This window comes from Macaca mulatta, chromosome 4 (assembly GCF_049350105.2).
Source record: "Macaca mulatta isolate MMU2019108-1 chromosome 4, T2T-MMU8v2.0, whole genome shotgun sequence".
Classification (NCBI taxonomy): domain Eukaryota; kingdom Metazoa; phylum Chordata; class Mammalia; order Primates; family Cercopithecidae; genus Macaca; species Macaca mulatta.
Window position 1 is genome coordinate 125,744,814 of NC_133409.1, and position 21,873 is coordinate 125,766,686.

General features: G+C 36.5%; 1 protein-coding gene across 26 annotated transcripts in view; it reads left to right on the top strand.

The window, feature by feature from the left end:
• DST (dystonin) overlaps positions 1 to 21,873 on the top strand; it is a 488,734-nt gene that overhangs the window by 400,255 nt on the left and 66,606 nt on the right. For 24 of the 26 annotated variants that reach the window (XM_015136594.3, XM_077999802.1, XM_015136600.3 and 21 more), the window contains 8 exons: positions 10,993 to 11,154; positions 12,644 to 12,814; positions 15,420 to 15,586; positions 16,944 to 17,103; positions 17,302 to 17,628; positions 18,157 to 18,241; positions 19,343 to 19,584; positions 20,511 to 20,717. In XM_015136594.3, the coding sequence (XP_014992080.3) occupies positions 10,993 to 11,154; positions 12,644 to 12,814; positions 15,420 to 15,586; positions 16,944 to 17,103; positions 17,302 to 17,628; positions 18,157 to 18,241; positions 19,343 to 19,584; positions 20,511 to 20,717 (1,521 nt within the window). The remainder of the gene's footprint in view (positions 1 to 10,992; positions 11,155 to 12,643; positions 12,815 to 15,419; positions 15,587 to 16,943; positions 17,104 to 17,301; positions 17,629 to 18,156; positions 18,242 to 19,342; positions 19,585 to 20,510; positions 20,718 to 21,873) is intronic. The other 2 variants (XM_028847463.2, XM_028847462.2) reach the window with 1 other exon arrangement.

Below are 21,873 nucleotides of genomic sequence, written 5' to 3' on the forward strand. Positions count from 1 at the left end.
TTTTGTCGCCACAAATGAATACATCTCCAGTACAAGTCTCTCTGAATACGTCTTTTTATTTTCAAATGGACATAGAATTACATGGAGCAGAGGATTTTTAAGTGAAGTTGAAACCAGAGACAAAGAACAGAACATATGCCTAATTTATACTGTAATGAATTTTGTTTGGTCCAGGTGAAGGCATTGTTTAACCCAGATATCATTATTTTAATATTCGGTAAACTAAAATGCCAAGTAGCATGGGGCTAAGGAAGACAGGCAGTTTAAGCACAAATTCTTATTATGGTGTTTATCAAGTGATCCAAAAACAACCTCTGATGTCACCTTATTGAAAATCAAACTGTCCAAAAAATGCTTTAATAGTACTTTTAAAGTGTTCATATTGTTATATAGAGGTCACTGACAAATTATTCTCCATTTTTATTAAGAGTGGGGAAATTAGATAAAGCTTTTGCAGAAGAGGTTTTTGTTAGGGAAAATTCCTTAATAATTGGATTTTTGTTAATGAAGCTACATTAGCAAAGGGGTTGCCTGTTACCTTCCTCTGGTATTTTTAATGGTGAAAATATTTCTACTATAGACACTGTAACTTGATGCATGACTTTTATAGGAAGGTCACATTATTTAATAAACCTAACGTGTTTATTGTTAAAACCAGCAAAGTGGCATTTAACAATTTTAGGAAGAAAGAATACTGCATATACTGGTCAAGAGAGAAGTCTTACTGAGGCAGAGACCACACCTAGCTATGAAGAGGTGGAGCTGATCTGCTGTGTGGTATTATTAACACCTCATATTCTTATCCACACAAACTACGCATAACAGGTGGATGCCTTCTTTTTCACATAATACAAGGAATATACCATACTTCTCAGAAAGGGCTGTCAAAAGGGAACTTTGCAACATGGGTTCTCTTTTCAGTTTTGCCGCTAACTAATGCTACGACCCTTTATGTCACAGAGCTCCTCTTAATTTTTATTCTTTCATTTAAGATTGAGGAATTAAAGTTGGTTGTTCTGAAGGCAGTTCCAGTCAGAGATTTTATAATGTCGAATTTTTTGGTATTTGTTATTTTGTTTTGCTTTTACCTTGATAAACCTGTATCACCATTTTAGAGTGATCCAACAAAAGAGCCAAACTGTGGTATCTACTATCATTATTATAGGCCCTCCTTTGATAAAAGGAGACCTTCGTAATGTATTTTATTAATATGGAAAGTTGCCTAAAGGTATGTGGGAGAGAGAGAGAGACAGAGAAGAATTTGCCTTGTTATGAAATTATACACTGGTTTCTTGAAAAGAACATTTGACTGGTAAATGTTTATCTAGGTCTCTAATCATTCATTAATAACTGGAGCTGCTCAAGAACTGGATACAACAAGAAAATGTCTGTGCTCACAGATCCTGTTCTCACATATCTCCAGTTATCTTCATTTCAAGCTTAATTTCTTTTGTCAATATTTTAATATGAAAAGTATTTCCAGATTTTGTTTGGTTTTTGTTTCTCTGAAGAAAATTGAATAGGGCCATTAACATGTTAGTTGCTTCTGCTTGCTGGATAGCTTTTCTTTAAATGAACTTTTTGACATTACATATATATATATATAAAAAATATGTGAAATATGTATATATTTCAATTAATAAGATTTATATATAGAATCATCTTCTGTTACATAGAATTTTTTTTCACTGTTACCAGAAAACCTCATTGAAGATATGGGAAAGGCATAGTCTTAGTATTGTTGTGACTTAAGGAAGAAGAGCAAGTGCTCATTAAAGATATTAACTAAGGTTCACATCAAGATAAACTCCTGTCAAGATCAGTCCGTGAACTCTTGTTTTTAAATTGGTTTACTTTAGGGTCAGAACATTCTACTTTCCTCTAAATATAAACTATATTCCCAGGAAATAAGTAGTTATTGCCCATTCATATGATGTATATCTTTGGAAACCTTTAGCCCTTTATGTGAAGAAATTTAATAGTTTGAAAACTCAAAATATAGTATGCTTTCAGTTTTCATTAGCTAATGGCATATTTGTTTTAGAAAGAACAATTGTTGCTCTTAATGCCTGTTTTTGTACTTGCAGCACAAAACGCATATCCCTTGTTTGACTTCTAATCCTGATTTCAAGAGCTATCAGGCCAAGAGTTATTTCATGGATAATAGTGCATTTACTTACGTAGATATTTGTCACTTACTGTGCATTGAACTTAATAACTCCAATCCTTCAAGCCTAAAACCTCCATGTTTCAGCTGATAAAATTGCTCTTTTCTATGAGTAAATAATATATAAATAATAATAATAAATGTGAATGATAAAACTTTTCTATGATGTACATTGTTGCACTTAGTGGGAAGATTTTTCAGGGACTTTCCTTTTAAAAGATTTAATTAAACTTTAGGAATATAAAATGAGAAAATGTTACTGTTTTGCTTATAATTCAGTTAGTAGTGTGTACTTTTCTGAAATCATCTGGTTTAGTAGATAGATAGCTGGATTATATCTAGTAGGCTACATAAAGTAAGTAAAGCTACATTTTGAAAACAGCATTATGATTTCTGTATTATGAAATAATAGTGTATGCTATTTTTCAGGAAAGCTTTACTTACCTTATTATGTATTTCTCTCATTATGAAAATGTGAGGGGGCTGGGCACAGTGACTCATGCCTGTAATCCCAGCACTTTGGGAGACCAAGTCAGGAGGACTGCTTGAGTCCAGCTGTTCAGGACCATCCTGGGCAACAGAGTGAGACGCCATCTCCACAAAAAGTTTTTTAAATTAGCCAGGTGTAGTGGTGCACACCTGTACCTGGGAGGCTGAGACAGGAGGATCACATGAGCCCAAGAGGTCAAGGCTGCAGTGAACTGTGATCACGCCCTGCATTTCAGCCTGGGCGACAGAGCAAGACCCTGTCTCAGAAAAAAAGAAAATGTGAGGGATCTAGATGTCGTGATTAATATTTAACATGGTTTAGTATATCTTGATTTTATTAACATTAGAGACGATCACATTTATAGTAGCTGTCTAAACCAAATTTTTGGGGAAAAATAAACCACTCCGGTTCTGCTCTATATATCAGCTCTTACATGTCATCCAGGTAAGACTTTGGAATGTGATTTCAAGTAACAAAGATATATGTAAATTATTGTCACAAATTTTAATCAATATAAAAATCAGTTCAATAAAAAAGGAATTTAGATGTTAAATAAATGGTATATACTTGAACATAATTAACTAGGGAATATTTTCCCTTAGCACTGTTTACTTCCAAACTGTGTCATGGCCATTTTCTCATTCACATTCCCACTCTAGTGTAAGTGGTGTAAGGACAGTGGTGGCTGTGTCTTCACAACATCATTTTTCCAGTGTTTACCATGTTCTTTGGCAGACAGTGAGCACTATTTTTTTGAATCATTTAATTTATGAATGAATTATCTGTGCAGTTTTAAAATGTACTACCCACCTCAAATGTGAGGTTATGTGTTGCTCCTCTTAGCTTTTCATAAGCCTAGAATAATATTGTGCTGATGATTCAGAGTTAGAGTCTAAGGTGGACTGAATTAGAGCCATTCTTTATTATGAAAAGTTCTGTAAGGATTTTAGAGTGTTTAGAGAAAGGCACTCATACAGATTTCAAAGAAACTTTATTACTCATATTGCCATGAATAAGTAGTTTTCTAGGCTTACATATCAAGAGAGCTGCAGTTGGGAGTAAGACTCTTGGTCTCTACTATTTCCCAGCCTAGTGCCCAATCCACGGTTCAAGCCTGGTAACTATGAGACCATTTTTCTTTCTCTTATCAGTGCCTTATTACAGCCTGTGTGCTTCAACACCACAGAATCAGGTGCTTGTTGAAATATTTCACGTCTTGAACATGAAAAATTGCCATTGATATTGTGATGTTGATGGATATTTTTAATTCTCTCTTTTTCTGTATAGATAGTCATATATATAGTCAATGATGGCCACATACTGAGTTGCATCTAATAATCTAATAGTTGTTGAATGGATGAGTTACCGATAGTTACGGATGAGTTCATGAGTTATGAAAAGGTTTTTTTGTTTTTCTTTTAAAGATTCAACTCAGGTTTATAGAATGAATATTGAGATAATGTTTTCTCATTAAAGGCACAAAAGTTTCCTCCACATCTTTTCTGTAAAATTAACAAAGAAAGTATAAAGTCTTACTAGAACTGCCTTCTTCATTTGGAGTGAGCACAGTTTTGTTCATGTTCAAATGATTATTTTGTGAGACTGAAGAAAGACCACTTCATTTGTAACTCTGATACTCTGACGATGTTTCTTATTTTGTAAAATAGAGAATGTTTAGATTTTATTTAAATAAAACTATTAATTTTCCTACAAAGACTGAGTTGGCTTGCTGAATTTATTTTCAAACAGTATTTTTAAAAGGGTGTTCAGTAGATAAAAATCTGTGGAGGTGATTTTGTTTATTAAAATAAATATCTGGAGTCAGTGAGTACCACTCTTGGGCCTTGTGTTAATCTCAAGAGTACTGTATGGTAATTAGTAACTACTAATATTCATGTCAGCAGTGCTGAGAGCCCCTCACTGGTAGGAATACTTTACTCTGGAGAACAGTTAGATTTGAACTTGGGCTTCAAAAAGGAACGGCAAAACACTCCCAACTTCAAAGTGATCTGCACTTTGCATCGCAGATGCTGCTGAAGCATCAGATTCTTCAGTGTAAAAGTGTGGTTTCAACTGAAGGATAAGGACCTATGTAGCCCCCCTTTTCCCATTTAGTATTCAAATGAGTGCGGTCTCCGGACTTTCACAAAATAATTTCTTCGCGGATCTCCCAGTGCCAGGTTCTGCCTCCGCAAGTACTACGGATCCCTTCCCATTTTGAAGTAGTCGGCCGGGTTTCCGCGGTCTTTGAACCCGAGCTGCCCCTCTCCCCTAGTCGCCGGACTCGGCCTGCTTTGCGCTGATGTCACCACAAGCTGTTGCATTGCAGCCTCTCGGCTTCGAGGTACCTCCCACTGAAACCGCTCGCCGACTCCCGGGAAGAAGCGAAGAGTCAGAGGAAAGATGACTGCGAAGTTAAGTCACGGGAGGGCGTAGCACCGAAGTGGTAGAGAGCTGCGGCTCCGGAACGCCTGGCAGGCCCAGGGACGCAGCAGATGGTGCCTGAAGAGAGAGGGCGTTGCTGCAAGAGCCCTGGCTGGAGAGGATGCCTGCCCGGCACCGTGCTGCCCTGAAGAGCCGCGGACAGCGCCGGAGCTCCCTTGCGGAGTTCTCTTTCTGCTGCCTCCACCGCCGCCGTCTCTCTCTAGCCCCAGCTGAAATGAAGGCCACACTGTGGCCACAGAACTTGGTTCAGTTTCAAAGGCTAGTGTAGTCCCTGGGTTTTCTGCTGAATGTGAATTACGCTGCCTGTGCCTTAGAGGAAGCCGCGGAGCTCTTCGTTGCTGCAATTGCCTCAGGTGGAATAAGCCTTCCTAAGGAGGACCAGATAAGAATCTTTGGAAATGGCTTTTTTTTTTTTTTTTTTTTTTTAAGCTTAATAGTACACCATACTTTCTGTTTACTTTAAACGGTTGCTGGATTGTACTGCCCTGGGTGTCTAAATGTCTGGTGTTTTTTTTCTTCCTTTGAGTAGTTCTGAATAGCATTGAAGAAGCTTAAAACAGGAAGAAAACCTGCCTTTTCAATCAAGTTTATTTATAGCTACTCCCCCCTCCAAAAAAAAAAGTAAAAGAAAAATGTAACTTTCTCATAACGTTAGACTTAGTTTTCTCTGAAGATTTGCTCTTTGCCTTGATGTGAACAATACCAGGTCCCTGTGTTTGTCTTTTAAATTTCTGGAGCATGGTTTATTTACTAGAATGGTGGAGTTCTGCAAGCCATCTTTAAGTGGATTACAGTTAACCAGAGCTCTGCCGAAATTAACATTCAGCCTCTTAAAATGCTTGCTCATTTGGAAATTTTAATCTGGAAATATCAGACTAAAAAGGGAAATGGACTGACAATGGAATGTTCTGAGTGTTTGAGCCACTGTTAAGTGTGTGTTTGTTTATTTTCTGTATTTTGGAGTGTGTGAACGGGAACTTTGGGAGCTGGGAAAGGTGGACAAAGGAGATTTTTTGTTCTCTGTTACTGATGCACTTTATTGTTTAGAATCATCCTAAAATCAACCAGGTAAAAGGATAATTGCATTTTTACTGATGCACTGCTGATGACCTTAAACACCTCATATATTATGACATATATTATGTGAGCATGTGTCTTTATGCTGAAGACACTTCATAGCTCTGTTCAGAAATATACTTTCTTGAAAGATGCTTTATCTTATTTCTTATTATCTGTGTCAAGAGCTGCAATATTTGTTTTAACTATCTGCAAAATGGGGAAGCCACTCAGCAGACCAGACTGTTTACGTCAGAATCCCCCATGTGTAGGGAAGGGTGAAGAAGAGGAGGACCTAAATATTGAAGACTGTTATGTCCCACAGCGGTCAATCTATGATACTGTTAGACTAAATGAACAGATAGACTCTGGTTCAAAAGGTAGTCTATCTTCCAGGCATTTTACAGATCGAACTTTACCCTACAGTCACAGAACACTGGATGTTAGTTCTTTATGCTCTAATGGTGCCCTTACTTCTTCCAGTGTATTTGAGCTGAGAGGTCGGGAAGCTAACAAACTAGACGAAAAGATGATCTTTGATGCACTCAAACTAAATAGTGATATCATTCGAACCACAGGATTACCTAAAGCCAAATCTCATGCAGAAAAGAAAGAGCATAGACGGTCATGGCGAATGTTTGTCCCGACCAATTTTATGGATTATGCAAACAAAAGTGAAAGCTCTTTTGTTGAACCTACTGATATGTCAGATGCTGTTACCAAGGCCAGCAAGTGCAGATGGGGTACTAATTCTCTCACTTCGGAGGAGGATGACTCTGGTTTATGTAGCCCTCCAGCAGAGAGGGAAGAAAAACAGGGCATTTTAACTGGAGACCAGTCACGAATTAGAAGTTTGTCTTCTGCTGAAGATATTCATGTAACAGACCAATACAGACCTTTTTTTTCTGTTAATTCCATTAGCGAACAGAAAATCCCACTGCTTTCATGTCAAAGTGCCCACCCTGATGAAAATTTCAAAATGATTTTACATGATGTTTCTCCACTAGAGGAAACAAAACGTGTACATGGTCAAAGGGAAATCCACGATGAAAATTGTTGCCTGCGGAATAATTTGCAAGAGAGCCCTGTGAAGTGTGACCCATTAATTATGCCAAGAAATAGAGAAAATGAACATATTTTTAACCTTGGAGAAGAGGACAAAACATACGGACCAGGAGAATCCCAGATCACAGCACAAAGTAGGGAACTCTTGAAGGATTCCCCTCAAGATTTAGATCTCTCTCACACAGATCTAGGGGAGAGTGATGTAGATTGTGGTAGCACCAACGTAGTAGAAAATGTGACACTTTTGACACAATATGATTCAGGAGAATGTAATATTGCTTCTAAAGAGGAAGTAGAGGCTCCTCTTTCTGCCCAGGAGAGCGAAATGCTATATAAGAAGTACTCCCTGAAATTCATACCAGCAAGAAAGAAAGCAGCACCCAGAAAAACAGGGGCCCAGGCAGGAATACTGGACACTGTCTGCAATGGCTTTCAGTTGGTTCAGGTAATTCATGGAAATATGAAACTCTGCAGTGTCCAAAGTTTGTGGTTCTGCTAAAAGTCTGTGGTTCTGTTTCAGAGTGGTCACTAGTGTTTCTAATAACAATCAAATCCACACTTGTTTTGGGGGTTTGACTAGCACCCTGCAAGATGCCACATATTGATAAATTGATCATTATAACAAATTAATAAGGACTGTTTTGGAGAAGAATTGTTATTCCCAGCTGTTCAGGGTCCTGTTATTGATTGTGCAGAAGGTGACCATTCCCCTTCATTTAGAAGGTCTCCACTGTAAATATGTTAATGTTGGGCTTTTATACAAAGTGTGGTAAAGACACTGCCATTTAAGGACTATTATATTGGATTTATTAAGTTTGAACCAGCTTAGTCATGAAGGTACAAACAGTAACATATTGTTATGGTCTGCAAAGTACTCTATCCACATTAAGGAGCTTTTTTAATACGTTGAAAAATTTCTCTCAGTAGCTCTGCATATGAGAGTAGAGTTAGTATGCTGTACTTTGCAGGCATTATAGCTCCCAACTTTTTGTGAGTGGTGAATGAGGTAAGAAAGTAAAGGGTGCAGGCTTGTAATAAGTAGAGGTTGTTTGTCAAGCCTGTAATTTTTTTCTTCCCACTCAGATTGAAGTTCAGCTATTTTGGTACTTTTACTAAACTCTTCTGGTAAACTTTGCCTCAGAGGTTATTTTATTTTAAACTTCTCTTCATGCTTGTGTGCTATGGGTTAGATTAGGGGGAAAGTCTCTCTTCATAGGTATTTTGTTAACATTGAGAGATGAAGAACTTAGACAATATCAAAACAGTTCCTCTTCTCAGTCTGTGAAATAATTGTTCTTGTTAGTTATGCCCTTTTCTTAGGCATGCAGTAAATGGCATGCTAATTTAAAAGCTTAGCAAATTAACTTTTTTTGGTAAAGGATATTTCAGTTTATTTGTGGAAAACAATTTAAATCTTAGGGGAGTTTATACTCTTTAGTAGTTATCTTTTTAAATTGTTTGTATATTTTTGGTGGCACTTTAGAAAATTATGAGATTTACCTACATCTGCTCTGATATATGCCCCTGAAATTAATTTAAAACCAAGATCAGAGGTTAAGGCAATTTAATAGAACATTATTATTACCCTTTTGTCCTGAAAGCTATATAAGAGGGAAAATAAAACGTTTCCTTGAATCTTTATTTACAAGTTCCTGGAATTTAAAAGGTAGCAGTTTTTGTACACCCCCACCCCCATCCCCACTAAGTAGTAAAACATATCCAAAGCTGTTAGTCCTAGAAGTTATAACTTAGAAAGTGGTATGGAAATGAAATTGAATTATAATGCCAAATTCTGTCTTTAACACTTGTTGCCAAGTTTCTGTTTACATATTTGATAAATTTTACCTTTTTGCAAAATTATGGAGACTTCCTAAGTTTTTCCTCAATGATTTGGGTGAGTCTTATAATTTATTTGATTATGTGTAATTGATTTTTAAATATTTATTATTGTTATATGCAAACTGCCAGTATGGAAATTGTCTATATGTATATTCTGTGGAAAAGGCAGTTTGAGTTTTTAGCTATGAGGAGATTTTAGAGAAAATGATCATTAATTTGCTTGCTGTTCTCTAATTGACTCATATATACAGTAACGCAGGAGTATCCTGTATGCTAGGCTTTAGACCAGAGTCTGGAGGATTTGTCTCCTGCAGTCTCTACATCTTTCAAAGTTATTTTTCATACTGTGTCTGTAATTTTTTTTCTTAAGTGCTATTTTAATATGTGCCTTTATTCTGTTTCCATGTATTATGATTAACTGTCCAATCATTGGTATACTTATATAGTGCCCTTCAGGATAATGACTCAGAATCTCAAACTGTGTTTTACCTTAATATCTATGTGAAACTTTCCTTCCTTAGTTCCAATAATTTATTTTCCTCATGGCATCCTCCAAGCTCTATATTAAAAACATATTATCTATGAAAGAGTTGGCTCATACCTGTAATCTCAGCACTTTGCAAGGCTGAGGTAAGGAGGTTGCTTGAGCCCAGGAGTTTGAAACCAGCCTGGACCACATAATGGGACCCTGTCTCTACCAAAAAAAAAATTATTTTAATTAGCTGGGCATGGTGACATGCACCTATGGTCCTAGCTACTGGGGAGGCTAAGGTAGGAGGATGGCTTGAGCCTGGGAGATAGAGGTTGTAGTGAGCTGTGATTGTGCCACTGCCTTCCAGCATGGGTGACAGAGTGAGGCCCTGTCTCAAAAAAATAATGATAATATTGATGTATCTACTCCCAGTATTATCTGTTAAGGGGTTGATGTCATCCACCTAAGATAGAAATATAAATTTCTATACTGATATTAATTTGGCAAATAAATATTGGGTACATATTACATGGTAGGTACCTTGGTAGGCCCAGGTCATAGAACTACTGTAAGGAAAACAGAAATTTCTGCTTTCATGGCACTTGTATTTTAATCTAGCACATTAAATCCTTTGCCAGTCACAGGCAACTGGGGAACCACAAGTTGGATGGGATAGACAATAAGAGAGAGATTGCTAGGAAACGACTGTCAGTGCAGGTATGGGTGACAGTGACCACAGAGTATCCAGAGTTGCTGTGCTAGTGAGGTGTGTGATCAGATCCATGGGGTGAGGTCATTGCATTTCTTAAGAGTCCATTGGCAACTTCATAGACATTGAGGAGGCTATTTGTGTAGGGATCCATACTATTGCAGCACATGCCTATGTATTTTTCATTTTCCTATCTCTATATTTTGGCCCTCCTGCCAAGCCATGTTTTGGCCACTTGGCTCACCTTATCCTGTCCCTGATTTTCCATTTCCAATATGTGTCTCAAGCTTCAGTTGCCAGCTAGCAGCAGCCATTCTTAGGAGAGCCTATTAGGATTGCCTTGCCCATGAAGGCTCATTTTTTACTTATTTTATGTTTTTGCTCTTTAGCATTTTCTGTAAATCTTTTTCTACAGTTAAACTGGGAAAATAGAAACATTCTCATCCTATGATAAGTAATAAAGAGAGGAGACATGTACTGTCTTCTTGGTTTTATAAGTAACTTGATTAAGTGTACTCAGAACATCATTCTTTAGTGTTCTCAAATGCTTTTGATGTGCTATTAATTTATATTTAGTTTCTTTCTGTTCTTCAGAAGGTAGCTATGACCTATGGCTAGACAATAAAAATTACCTTTACCTCTGTAATAATTGATAGTTTCCACAACCTGATGCCTAAAGAAATGCTTATTATATATTTGGTGGTTGATAAGTAATGTAACTCATATAATTATGACTCTTTTAACGGCAGGTATTCCAGAAAGAAGAGATTGAACCCTTGCAAGGTAAACAGCAAGATGTAAACTGGTTAGGTCAAGGCCTTATTCAGAGTGCTGCCAAAAGCACTAGCACTCAGGGCTTGGAGCATGACCTGGATGATGTCAATGCACGGTGGAAGACTCTCAATAAAAAGGTAATTTTCTTACCCCCTTCATTGCTATTTTTGCTGATTATTATTCATGAGCATTTGTTGTGACCATGAATCATATTTATGGTAACCAAACTTTTCTAAATATGTCTATTGTCTTATATTACTGTAAACTGGGTGGCTCAAACTCAGATGCCTACTGGAGCTAGGTAGGGAATCTAAATGAAAGGAAGCAAACTGGGTAAGACAGAGCCTCTCCCTGCTGTTATCTCGCCTTTAATCAAGACATGGTCACAGATAGAACAGTACAGGTATGATGGGCATGTGCATCTGTAAGGGTACAGGTCACTACTTAGTTCCAGAAGATCATTGACATGTAGGGACGTAGGCCCACTCTTGCCATATATTCTATTTACTTTCAAAATAACCTGGAAATCTCACTTTCTATGTGACACCTTCCTATTTTCAAATATCAGCAACTAATTTCACACTGTGCAAACAAAGCTATATCTTTATGTCATTCCTGGACTAAGTCCTGCCACCCTTACTATAGACCATCAACCCCCAATTACTTGTAAGATGTAGATCCAACCTTTTTCTAAATTCCCATGAGAGAAAACACTAGAAATAATGCTCTGATATCTTAGGGAGATAACACTGACCATACGACGGCAGGCAGCTCTTATGCGACATAAATTATCAGAAAATTATTATGGGATGGCAGTGCATATCTGGTTGTGGCAGTGGTGGTTATTCTTGTTGTTTTCTTTCCATTGAAATCTTACGCAGGTGCCAGGTCTTGAAACTATATTATTCACTCTTTAAAGTCTGATACATATTGTAGTGCACCTTAAACACAGTTGGAATGCTGTGTCAGGTGTAAATATAATCCATAGCACTTACAATATCTTGCCAGCTACTTTATTCAGTCCAAAAGGAAAATATCTGTGAGACAAGCAATAAGATATCTCTATGTAGGACACAGAGACTCCATTTACTAGAAGACAAAGGGCCTGGTTGGTTGAAAAAAGACTCCAGAGCTTGGAGCTAGCAGAACTTAATTGGATACTTTTGTTATTCTTGCCTAGCAAAATACAATTCTGATTCTCTCTGCTATAATAGTTCCATTTATTCTTAGTCTTTTAAAAATCGTTATCTCTGATATTAATCAGAAGGAAATAAAATGCGATATTGATAAAAATGACTAATGCGTTGTTTCTTACGATAACTCTAAAATATTTGAATCATTCATTGCTAATCATAAACGTATTAGACAATTCAAAAATCTCCAAGAGTGAGTGCTTTCCGTTGACTGTTTGTGATGGTAACCTTATTTTCACGCCTGCTTGCTTAAAGTTTGTCTCCTTTTCACTCGTATTCTGCCCGCTATCGATACTTTGGGTAAATTTTAAGTGAAAAGGAAACGAAAATTTGCGAACACGTGGGAAAATAAGCATGTAAAGTAGTGATCTGTGCTCAGATTGCATTATTTTGTGAAACAAATAAATAAGTGGAAACAATTGGCACTTTGCAGGTGGCTCAGCGAGCAGCCCAGCTGCAGGAGGCCTTGCTGCACTGTGGGAGATTCCAGGATGCCCTGGAGTCCCTGCTTAGCTGGATGGTGGACACTGAGGAGCTTGTGGCCAATCAGAAGCCCCCATCGGCTGAGTTCAAAGTGGTAAAAGCCCAGATACAAGAACAAAAGGTAAGTTAGTCATGCTTTTGTGTTGTGTTTCATATTAAATCTTAATAACAAGAGAAAAAATACTCCTTGTGACTCTTTTAATTAATGGGATAACCTAGTTAACCCGTTATTGCTGCTGTAGACATTATTTTGTTAGTCATTCAACAAATATTTATTGAACATCTACCATGGGCCAGGCCTTGTTCCAGATGCTGGGAATATATCCCTGAATAAAAAAGATGAAAATTTCTCATTGAGTTCGAAACCAAGTGGGAAGGGTGTGGCAGGATTGAGAGACAATAAGTAAAGTAAATAAATGAATGGTGATAAGTTAGCAAGTGATGAATAAAGCAGAGATGTGGGAGAGGCATCAGGAAGTAATAGAGCAAAGATGAGGGACCCAAAGCGCTTGAATGGAGGGAGGGCGTGTGTGTAATTTTAAATAGGGTCATCAAAGAAGGCCTCACTGACAAGATGGCATTTGTATGGAAATATCATTGTTCCCTTACATATTAGGTTGATCCCTATGAAATTGTCTTTTTATATATTAAATATTGACAGTTTCTTTTGGTTCAACCTATTACTAAAGAGACAAATATTTGATTCATATATGCTGAGGAATGTGCCATTGTGTCTTTTGACACTACTAAAATGGGGCCAATTTGGGAAAATAGGGTCTTCAGAGGGATGATATATACCTGAGAGTGACCACATGATAGTTTTTTTGCCCCTGATGGCAATGGTCAGGTATGAAGCATTTAATACTACTTTGAGTAGTAATCAGCCAGCCATGACTTGAAATGACATGTGGGAAGGAGCCTAGAGCATGGCGTCCTGGTAAGGTTGCTCCCCTCTGGAACTTTAAAAAGAAGTGGATGGATTATGTTAATTACTTTAATTTAAAACTTAAAGACATGTTTAAAAATTTTACATTTTTTAGAAATTTATAAAAAAGATACATTTTAAATTTCTCTTTCTGTGCCTGGCTTATTTCATTTGGCATGGCTAATAATAATGTACTGTATATTTCAAAGTTGCTAAAAGAATAGATTTTAAAGGTCCTCACCACAAAAAATGATGAGTAGGTGAGGTGATGGATATGTCAATCAGATTGATTTAATCATTCCACAGTGTATACATATATCAAAGCGTTGAATTGCACCCTATAAATTCAATTATTATTCATCAATTAAAAATGGAAAAAACAAAAATTCCACATTTACCCTCAATTTCTTTTTTGTATTTAAGACTTACTGCTTACTTTAATTTCTACATTTAATACTGTCTCCCTAAAAGTTTTTGAAAACTTCAGCATATTGGGAAACTATGCCAATTAGAAATAGGTTTAGAGGTAAGGATTAAGGAAACATAACTGGAAACACATTGCATTTGTGTAATTTTTGCATAATACAATGTCTACCATTCACAATTTAAAGTTAACTCCCAGCGTCATGATGCTTAGCCGACAAAACCTATTAATTGATTTTGCTTTTTTAATTGCTAGAAGCTTTGTTATTAAAATGTATCAAAGTAATTAGTTCTCCTTGCTGCCAGAGCACCTGTTGTACTTTGATTATATCATGACTTTAGTATATTAAAAACCTGTTTGTATGTCTTACCGTCTTACCCTTCTCTTTAAACAAGTTCCTCTTACCTTCTGCCTTGGTGGTCTTGATCTCAAAATACTCTTTTCACTTTTTACTTCTGGGTAACTGTCAAATCTTTAATCCTTAATTATCAGTCAGGATCATTAAGGAGGCAGCGAAGCATACTGTTTTGTACACTTAGGCCTTCCTCATTGCTGGCAGCACAGTGCCTGTGCACAGCAGTTGCTCATGAGCTATTTGTTTGATTAGATTAGAGCAAGGTAAAAGGCTTCTTATAGCAAATATTTCATTTCAGGTACTTTGAAATGTTTACTTAGAATCCAATTGAATTTTGTTTCTGGTGCTAAATCCTGAAATATTAGTCTTATTTAGCCAGCTTTGGAGATTTCTGACATCTTCTGGCCTCTCTTCCTTTTGGCAATGATGTGTAAAAGCTGTTTCAGTTTGCAGCCTCACACAGATTTTAGGAGCCAGTCCCACCTGGTAAAAGGAGCCAAGAGTCTCTCGTTTCGTTTTAGCCTTGTTAACTTGTGAACTTGGGCTGAGTCTTAACTTCCTTGTCTATAATGGATTGTTTAACGTGGGAAAGGGTTTTGAAAACAGTAATGATTTATAGGAACCTTTTGTATCTTGACAGGGCAGATAGTTGTTGAATGTTTAAGGCGTTCTTATTTCATTACAAAAATGGAGATTTTGCACTTTTTTCATGATTCGTTGGAGTTATCCTAAATGGCACCTTCTACCGTATTATTCTATATTGAAAAATTAATAATGAGTTTAGTGGCCTTACCAATATTAGTTTTGTCTACTATGAGAAGCCCCTGCCACAGTGTCTGACCCAATAGTAATAAATCATTAGACAAATGAGTTACCTTTAAAATCCCACTTTTCACATCCTTTCTTATGTGCATACATACAAAATACATTTTCGTCATATTTCAGAGGTACTTAGAATACATTTTACTTTATATTCATATAATTATTCCCTTGCTTTTTTATATTTAATGTTTTGTCTCAAGCTTCTTCAAAGGTTGTTGGATGACCGCAAATCTACGGTGGAGGTAATCAAACGAGAAGGAGAAAAAATTGCTACAACAGCAGAGCCTGCAGATAAAGTGAAAATTTTGAAACAGCTCAGTCTCTTGGATAGTAGATGGGAGGCACTGCTTAATAAAGCTGAAACAAGGTAACTTACATACTTCCAGTTCTTTTGAAAGAGTAGCAGTGGCCTCTGTCTACAAAACTGACATTTTGTATTTCGATAATACTTTTCTTCAAATCACGATTTTCCTGTGTTTATCATGTATGTGAACAGAGATAGCAAAGATTGTAGTGCCTCTTTCCTCATTCCTCTAATGGTAATGGCTTGTCACCGCTATGTCCCAACTTTTTAAGAAAAGCATTTCCCTTGGGGGTGATTAATTCATTTGTTTATTACATAGTTACTTCCTGCTTACCATGCATCAGGCACAGAATAGTTATTTCCACTGATTTTAGATGATTGGATATTTGAATTTAGTAAAAAAGGTCACAGATAGTGATAATCCAGAGGTAATTATGAATATAGTAATTTTATTCATTTTTTAGGATCAAATTATCAACTGAAAGTTTTAAAAAATATGTGTGTATTTTGGTGTTATAGAAATTATATTTAATAACTCATGCCAATTTTCTATAATTCCCTTCTTCCTCATAGAAAGCTAATTTTTAAAAACATGTAATTCCCTGAAAATTAAATATGATAAGAAGTTGAGGCAACAGTATCTCTTGATCCCAGCAGAAATTATGTATACAGGATTTGATACTGAATCAGGTACTCCATATACAGACCAGAACAATAGCTTGCCCTAGATAAATACTGAGGGCCGTGGAAACAGGTTTTAGCTTTAGTCCTCTGCAACCGAGGAAACGTGTTTCCAAAGGTATTTTAAAATACCAGTAAAAGTCCAGTGAATAGTTCTCCTCTGTTCATGATATTTTAATCCATAAAATATTAATATTGGTTTTGGGAAGTAAACCTAACACTGCGCTTTTATAAAATAGGAATCACTATTAATTCCACTAAGCGTTGGAGGAAGAAGCTATGTATGCTCTTTAAAATTTGAAACCTGTTTTGACCATTTGATTAAAAGCAATCTCAGTAACTGTTGCTCCAATTGAAATTAATATATAAAGCACTTAAAATGGGGCCTAGCACAGAATATGTGTTCAATAAATTTTACCTATTGTCATTACTATTGCTGCTGTTATTATTATAACATTGCTCTCATTATTATAACTGTAATTATTGGAAGTAGTTACAAAAGATTACTTCAGACTTTCATGAGATTCATGAACTTGAGGATGATCTGTTGTTCAACTTTAATTTTTTTTAACAGAAGAATTGTTTTAATATGTTCTTTAAATGTTAAGAGATTTAAATTTTAACCTAAGATAGTTTCTACAGAAAATGTTTAGAATAGATTGCAGGATCATGACTGAAGATTTTTGTTGAATATTTCACACATTCTTCATCACTAAATGACCTTTTGGCACATTTGTAGGAATCGTCAGTTGGAAGGTATCTCGGTGGTAGCCCAGCAATTTCATGAAACCTTAGAACCACTGAACGAGTGGCTTACAACCATAGAAAAGAGGCTGGTGAATTGTGAACCCATAGGAACCCAAGCATCTAAACTTGAGGAACAAATTTCACAGCACAAAGTAAGATATAAATCACACATTAGAGAGGTTCAGTTTTTATTGTGTGGTTTTGTGACATAAATTTGAGTTATGTACTATTGTTTTGTTTAATTGCAAACTAAATCCATTTCACATGTCATGCTTTAGTTTTATTTATGTTTTCATTTTTATTTGTCCATTCTTTTTTTTTTCTTCTTTATTGTTTTAAACTTTGTTTAGGCCTTAGAAGATGACATCATCAATCACAATAAACATTTACACCAGGCTGTTAGCATTGGCCAGTCCTTAAAGGTTTTGAGCTCCAGGGAGGATAAAGATATGGTGCAGAGTAAATTAGACTTCTCTCAAGTGTGGTACATTGAGATTCAAGAGAAAAGTCACAGCAGGTCTGAGCTCCTCCAGCAGGCCTTATGTAATGCTAAGATTTTTGGGGAAGATGAAGTTGAACTGATGAACTGGCTGAATGAAGTGCATGACAAACTGAGCAAGCTCTCAGTCCAGGATTACAGCACTGAGGGGCTATGGAAGCAGCAGTCTGAACTTCGGGTATTTTAATTTATTTTATTTTATTTTATTTTATCTTATTTTTTCATTTCAATTGTCATTTCTTAGTCCTTATTTCTGTGTCATTTTATGTTTATGATGATTTTGATGAATCACTGTACTCAAAAAAGACTGTTTATACAGATTACTTTTAATGAAGTCATTTTAAAGAAAAGAGTGGCTCTATCCAATTAGCTGGATATTTCACTTTTCATTTTGCTATTTTATTGTTGTATACAAAGACGTATGTTAACCAGTACTTCAGTACGTCCACAAAGCCCATTTTCATAGGGCCCTAGGTATTTTCTGAAAAGGCATATGCTGTGAATTATGGTAGATGAACATGGGACATGGGGCCCGGTGGTGAAAAGAAGAGGTCTAAACATGGGAACAATAAGAACATTTGAAAATGTGAGATATTGACGGAAATATGTCTCTGTGAAATCTAATTAAAGTTCTCTGAGATTAACTAATGTTAATGCTAACTTAAATGTTTTTCCCCCCACATAAAAATGGTACTTGTGTTTTTAGGTTCTGCAAGAGGACATCTTACTCAGGAAACAAAATGTAGATCAGGCTTTACTAAATGGTTTAGAACTACTTAAACAAACCACAGGTGAGATATCTTTCAAATCAAATCATCATGTGGTCAGCATTTATATTGTTTTCAAAATATTTTAGGGATGGGAGAAAACCAAAACACTTTATAGTTTTTGGTCCAGTCCAAGACTTTCATTCTGGAGAACACTTTGAAGACCAATCAAGGGGGTGGTTAGGATATGATCTCACTTTTTTCTCATGATCTCACTTGAGTTCTTGATGGAAGTTGTGTGTATTACTCATAACATAAAGCACTTTGGCACGGGAGCTCATCAGAGAAGCCCAGGACAGAGTCACATTACTTTTCCACTTGTGAAAGGCAGATGAACACGTAGGTTGTAGACAATTTCTTTTTAAGATAGATTGCATTGCAGTGCCACACAGTATGGCTATGTGCATAGCTATATACAGGCTTCATTTCTTCATGTCTGAATCACTAAGAAAACTGATACATAGTTTAGTATCTAGATGAGATTTTTGGGACAACTCAGGGAAACTAGTTTTAGTGATTCCTTTGGCCATATGAATTTCACTATACCTATATCCAGTTCAGCAATATGTATATGTTGGGGGCAAGTACCATTTATTATGTATTGAAGAAATTAAATGTAGACTCAAGAGCCTTGAGCTAGACATCTGAAGCTCAGGACACAATTTTTCTGTGTGTCAAAAAATGAGGTAGAAGCAAATAAAGATCTGTTGGAATAGTGCAGATGAGTAATGATGAGTAAGAGCAGAGAGGCTAAGTATCTTGCCCAAAGTAACCCAGCTTTTAAGCCATGCATGAAGTCAGTATTTGAACTCAAGCAGTTTTTAACTCCTCTTCTTTGAAAACAAAGTCTCATAAAGATAGACACAAAAGTACTGCTTTCCACATAACCAAAGACACTTAGCCTTTTCCAGTTTCTACATTTGTATTTTCAAAGTGATTTAGATTTGCCCGAAGTCTTGGGAAAGATTAACATTTAGAAAAGGGCTTCTCTTGAGTAGGATTATCTTTAGAAAAATGTCTCCTTTTGTTCTCTAGAAAATTTCATCAGTGTTCCATAATATCTGAAGAAACCCTCCCCCTGCCTTTTTTTCTTTCATAAGAAATAACGTGACTTTGAAATTTTAGGTGATGAAGTTTTAATAATTCAAGATAAATTGGAAGCCATTAAAGCAAGGTACAAAGACATTACTAAATTGAGCACTGATGTAGCCAAGACTCTGGAACAGGCACTGCAGCTTGCAAGGCGGCTGCACTCCACACACGAAGAGCTGTGTACCTGGCTGGACAAAGTGGAGGTGGAACTACTTTCATATGAAACTCAGGTTCTGAAAGGAGAAGCAGCAAGTCAAGCACAAGTGAGACAAAAAGTAAGCTCTCTTTTCTGCATTTTGGATTAGTCTTTTATCTTTTAGGGAGTCTTATTCACACAAAAATAAAATTATATTTGTCTTATGTCATTACATATGCTGAAGGATGCCTTGGTGGGTGGAGACCCAATAGAAATTGGCAGCAGATCAACTGTTTAAACTTTTAGGAGCCCAGATGAAAAGTTGAAATGAAAACAGTATATTATAATTGTTTCAAGAGTCTTATATTTGGGAGTATAGTTGATTACCCAAGGGAAGAATGATGAAAACAGAAAAAAAAGGAAAATGATCATTGTTTCGGAGATACACATAATTTGGTTGGAATATCAATATTTCTATAAGATAACATGGGGTGGGTTTTCTAATTGTATTACAGAAGTAGTATACTACATGGTAATCATTCCTCTTTTCCAAGATATCAGCCTGTTTTTATCATCCTTGAAGTATGATCACATGTGGGTGAGAGTTGGTGAGGTCAGGCTCACTGAGCCTGTAATGAGTCTACTGTCATGATTTAAAGCCAGTTTGTCCTCATTTTGAGGGTCACTTAATTCTGGCTTGGAATATCCTGTTCATTTTACTTTTCTGTTACCTGATTACTTAGAGTTTCTCAGAAAGCAAAGAATAATACATGTTAACTTGCTTGTTTTTGCTTCTGAAATTTTAAATATTTATATTAAATTTCAAAGATAAAATCTTGCCATGTCGACAAATGAACTGTTCTTTCAACTTCTCAGGAAACATTTTTCTTTTCGCAAAATAGCTTCAAATAAAAAAGGTTTATTTAACTTAACTGAAACTAAGGGAGGGGGGAGTGGGGCAAACCATCACGTTATTCGCTTGCAAAGGACTTGAGCTCCAAGAACAGTTAAAGGAAAAGTCTGTTGAAGCTCTTAAGTGTTACTTACTTATTTGTATGTTTTCAGGAACTGAAAAAGGAAGCTAAGAACAACAAAGCCTTACTGGACTCCCTTAATGAAGTGAGCAGTGCTTTGCTGGAACTGGTACCATGGAGGGCAAGAGAAGGACTTGAGAAAATGGTAGCTGAGGACAATGAGCGCTACCGATTAGTGAGCGACACCATCACTCAGAAGGTGGAGGAGATCGATGCTGCCATTCTGCGATCACAGCAGGTAGGGAAAAATGGTTTGTTGTCTAGGCAATAAATTTTCTCCAGCTGTTCCCAGAGCCTTTACCTGAACAAAGATGCCTGTTAATACTGTTTCCATTCATTTGCTGTGCTTCCAAAATGAAAGGGTGGATTTGAAAAGAAGTTGACTGGGCTCCTTCGACGTCTGAGCACCAGGGCAAGGCTAATCTGTACATTGTTAACAGCCATCTGCCTCATTGTTTCACAGATTTATCCTTACCAAGTCAGACACTGCGAAGATCAGCCCAGCTTTCCAAACAAAATGCTTTTGTCTACACATATGCATATTGCTGCTATTAATTTTTATGTATTGACTAAGTCTAATCTGTATGTGAGTAAATACTGTGAATTGTTATGTAAGGATGTATTAACTGTTCATTTACAGAAAGCTGGGGCAAAGAGAAAGTTTTCTTTTTAAAAAGGAAGCAGTTTTTTTTGGTAATGTGAAGTTTTTTTCTGAAGATGACAGAAGGGGGAAAAGATGATAGGTTCCGATTTGTCTGTAACTCTTGCAGAATGTATACTCCCAGAGTTTTATAGGCATTCAGCCCTTAGCCACAGCTCCCTGGGAAGACTATGGGCAATGAGTGGGGTCCTGGAAATAGAAGTTTATAATACATGTGTTGATTAACTTTGGTTGAAATTTCTGAGAATATTTACATTAAGTCATCAGATTTACTACAAAGTTTATGTGTGGGGGTAGTATGATATTGCAGTGTACTTTAGAGCAGAGTTTGTGATGGTGTACGACTAAACTTTCACTAGTGTGAGCCAAAAGCAAGAAGCATAAATCAAGCAGATTCTGTGGGAGCATCCAAAATTAATTTTCTAATGTTGCCATAGAAATGGAATTTATAGTTAGTTCTAAAGCATAATGTTCCACTCCTCATTTTAGTGCTGTGCTGTAGGATCACAACAACTGATGAAATACAGTGATAGCAAAAGCCCTGCCTAAGAAATTTTTGTGAAGGAGGGCATTCATGCTCGAGGAATGTATTTGTGTGACTCTTTTTAAACAGAGGAGTTTGTATGCCTCATTATTATAGGAAAATGAGGGTGTTTATTTGTGAAGTTTATTCAACTATTGAAAAATATATTTTTTTCACTGAAATGTATTTGAACGTTTCAGAACTGGCATC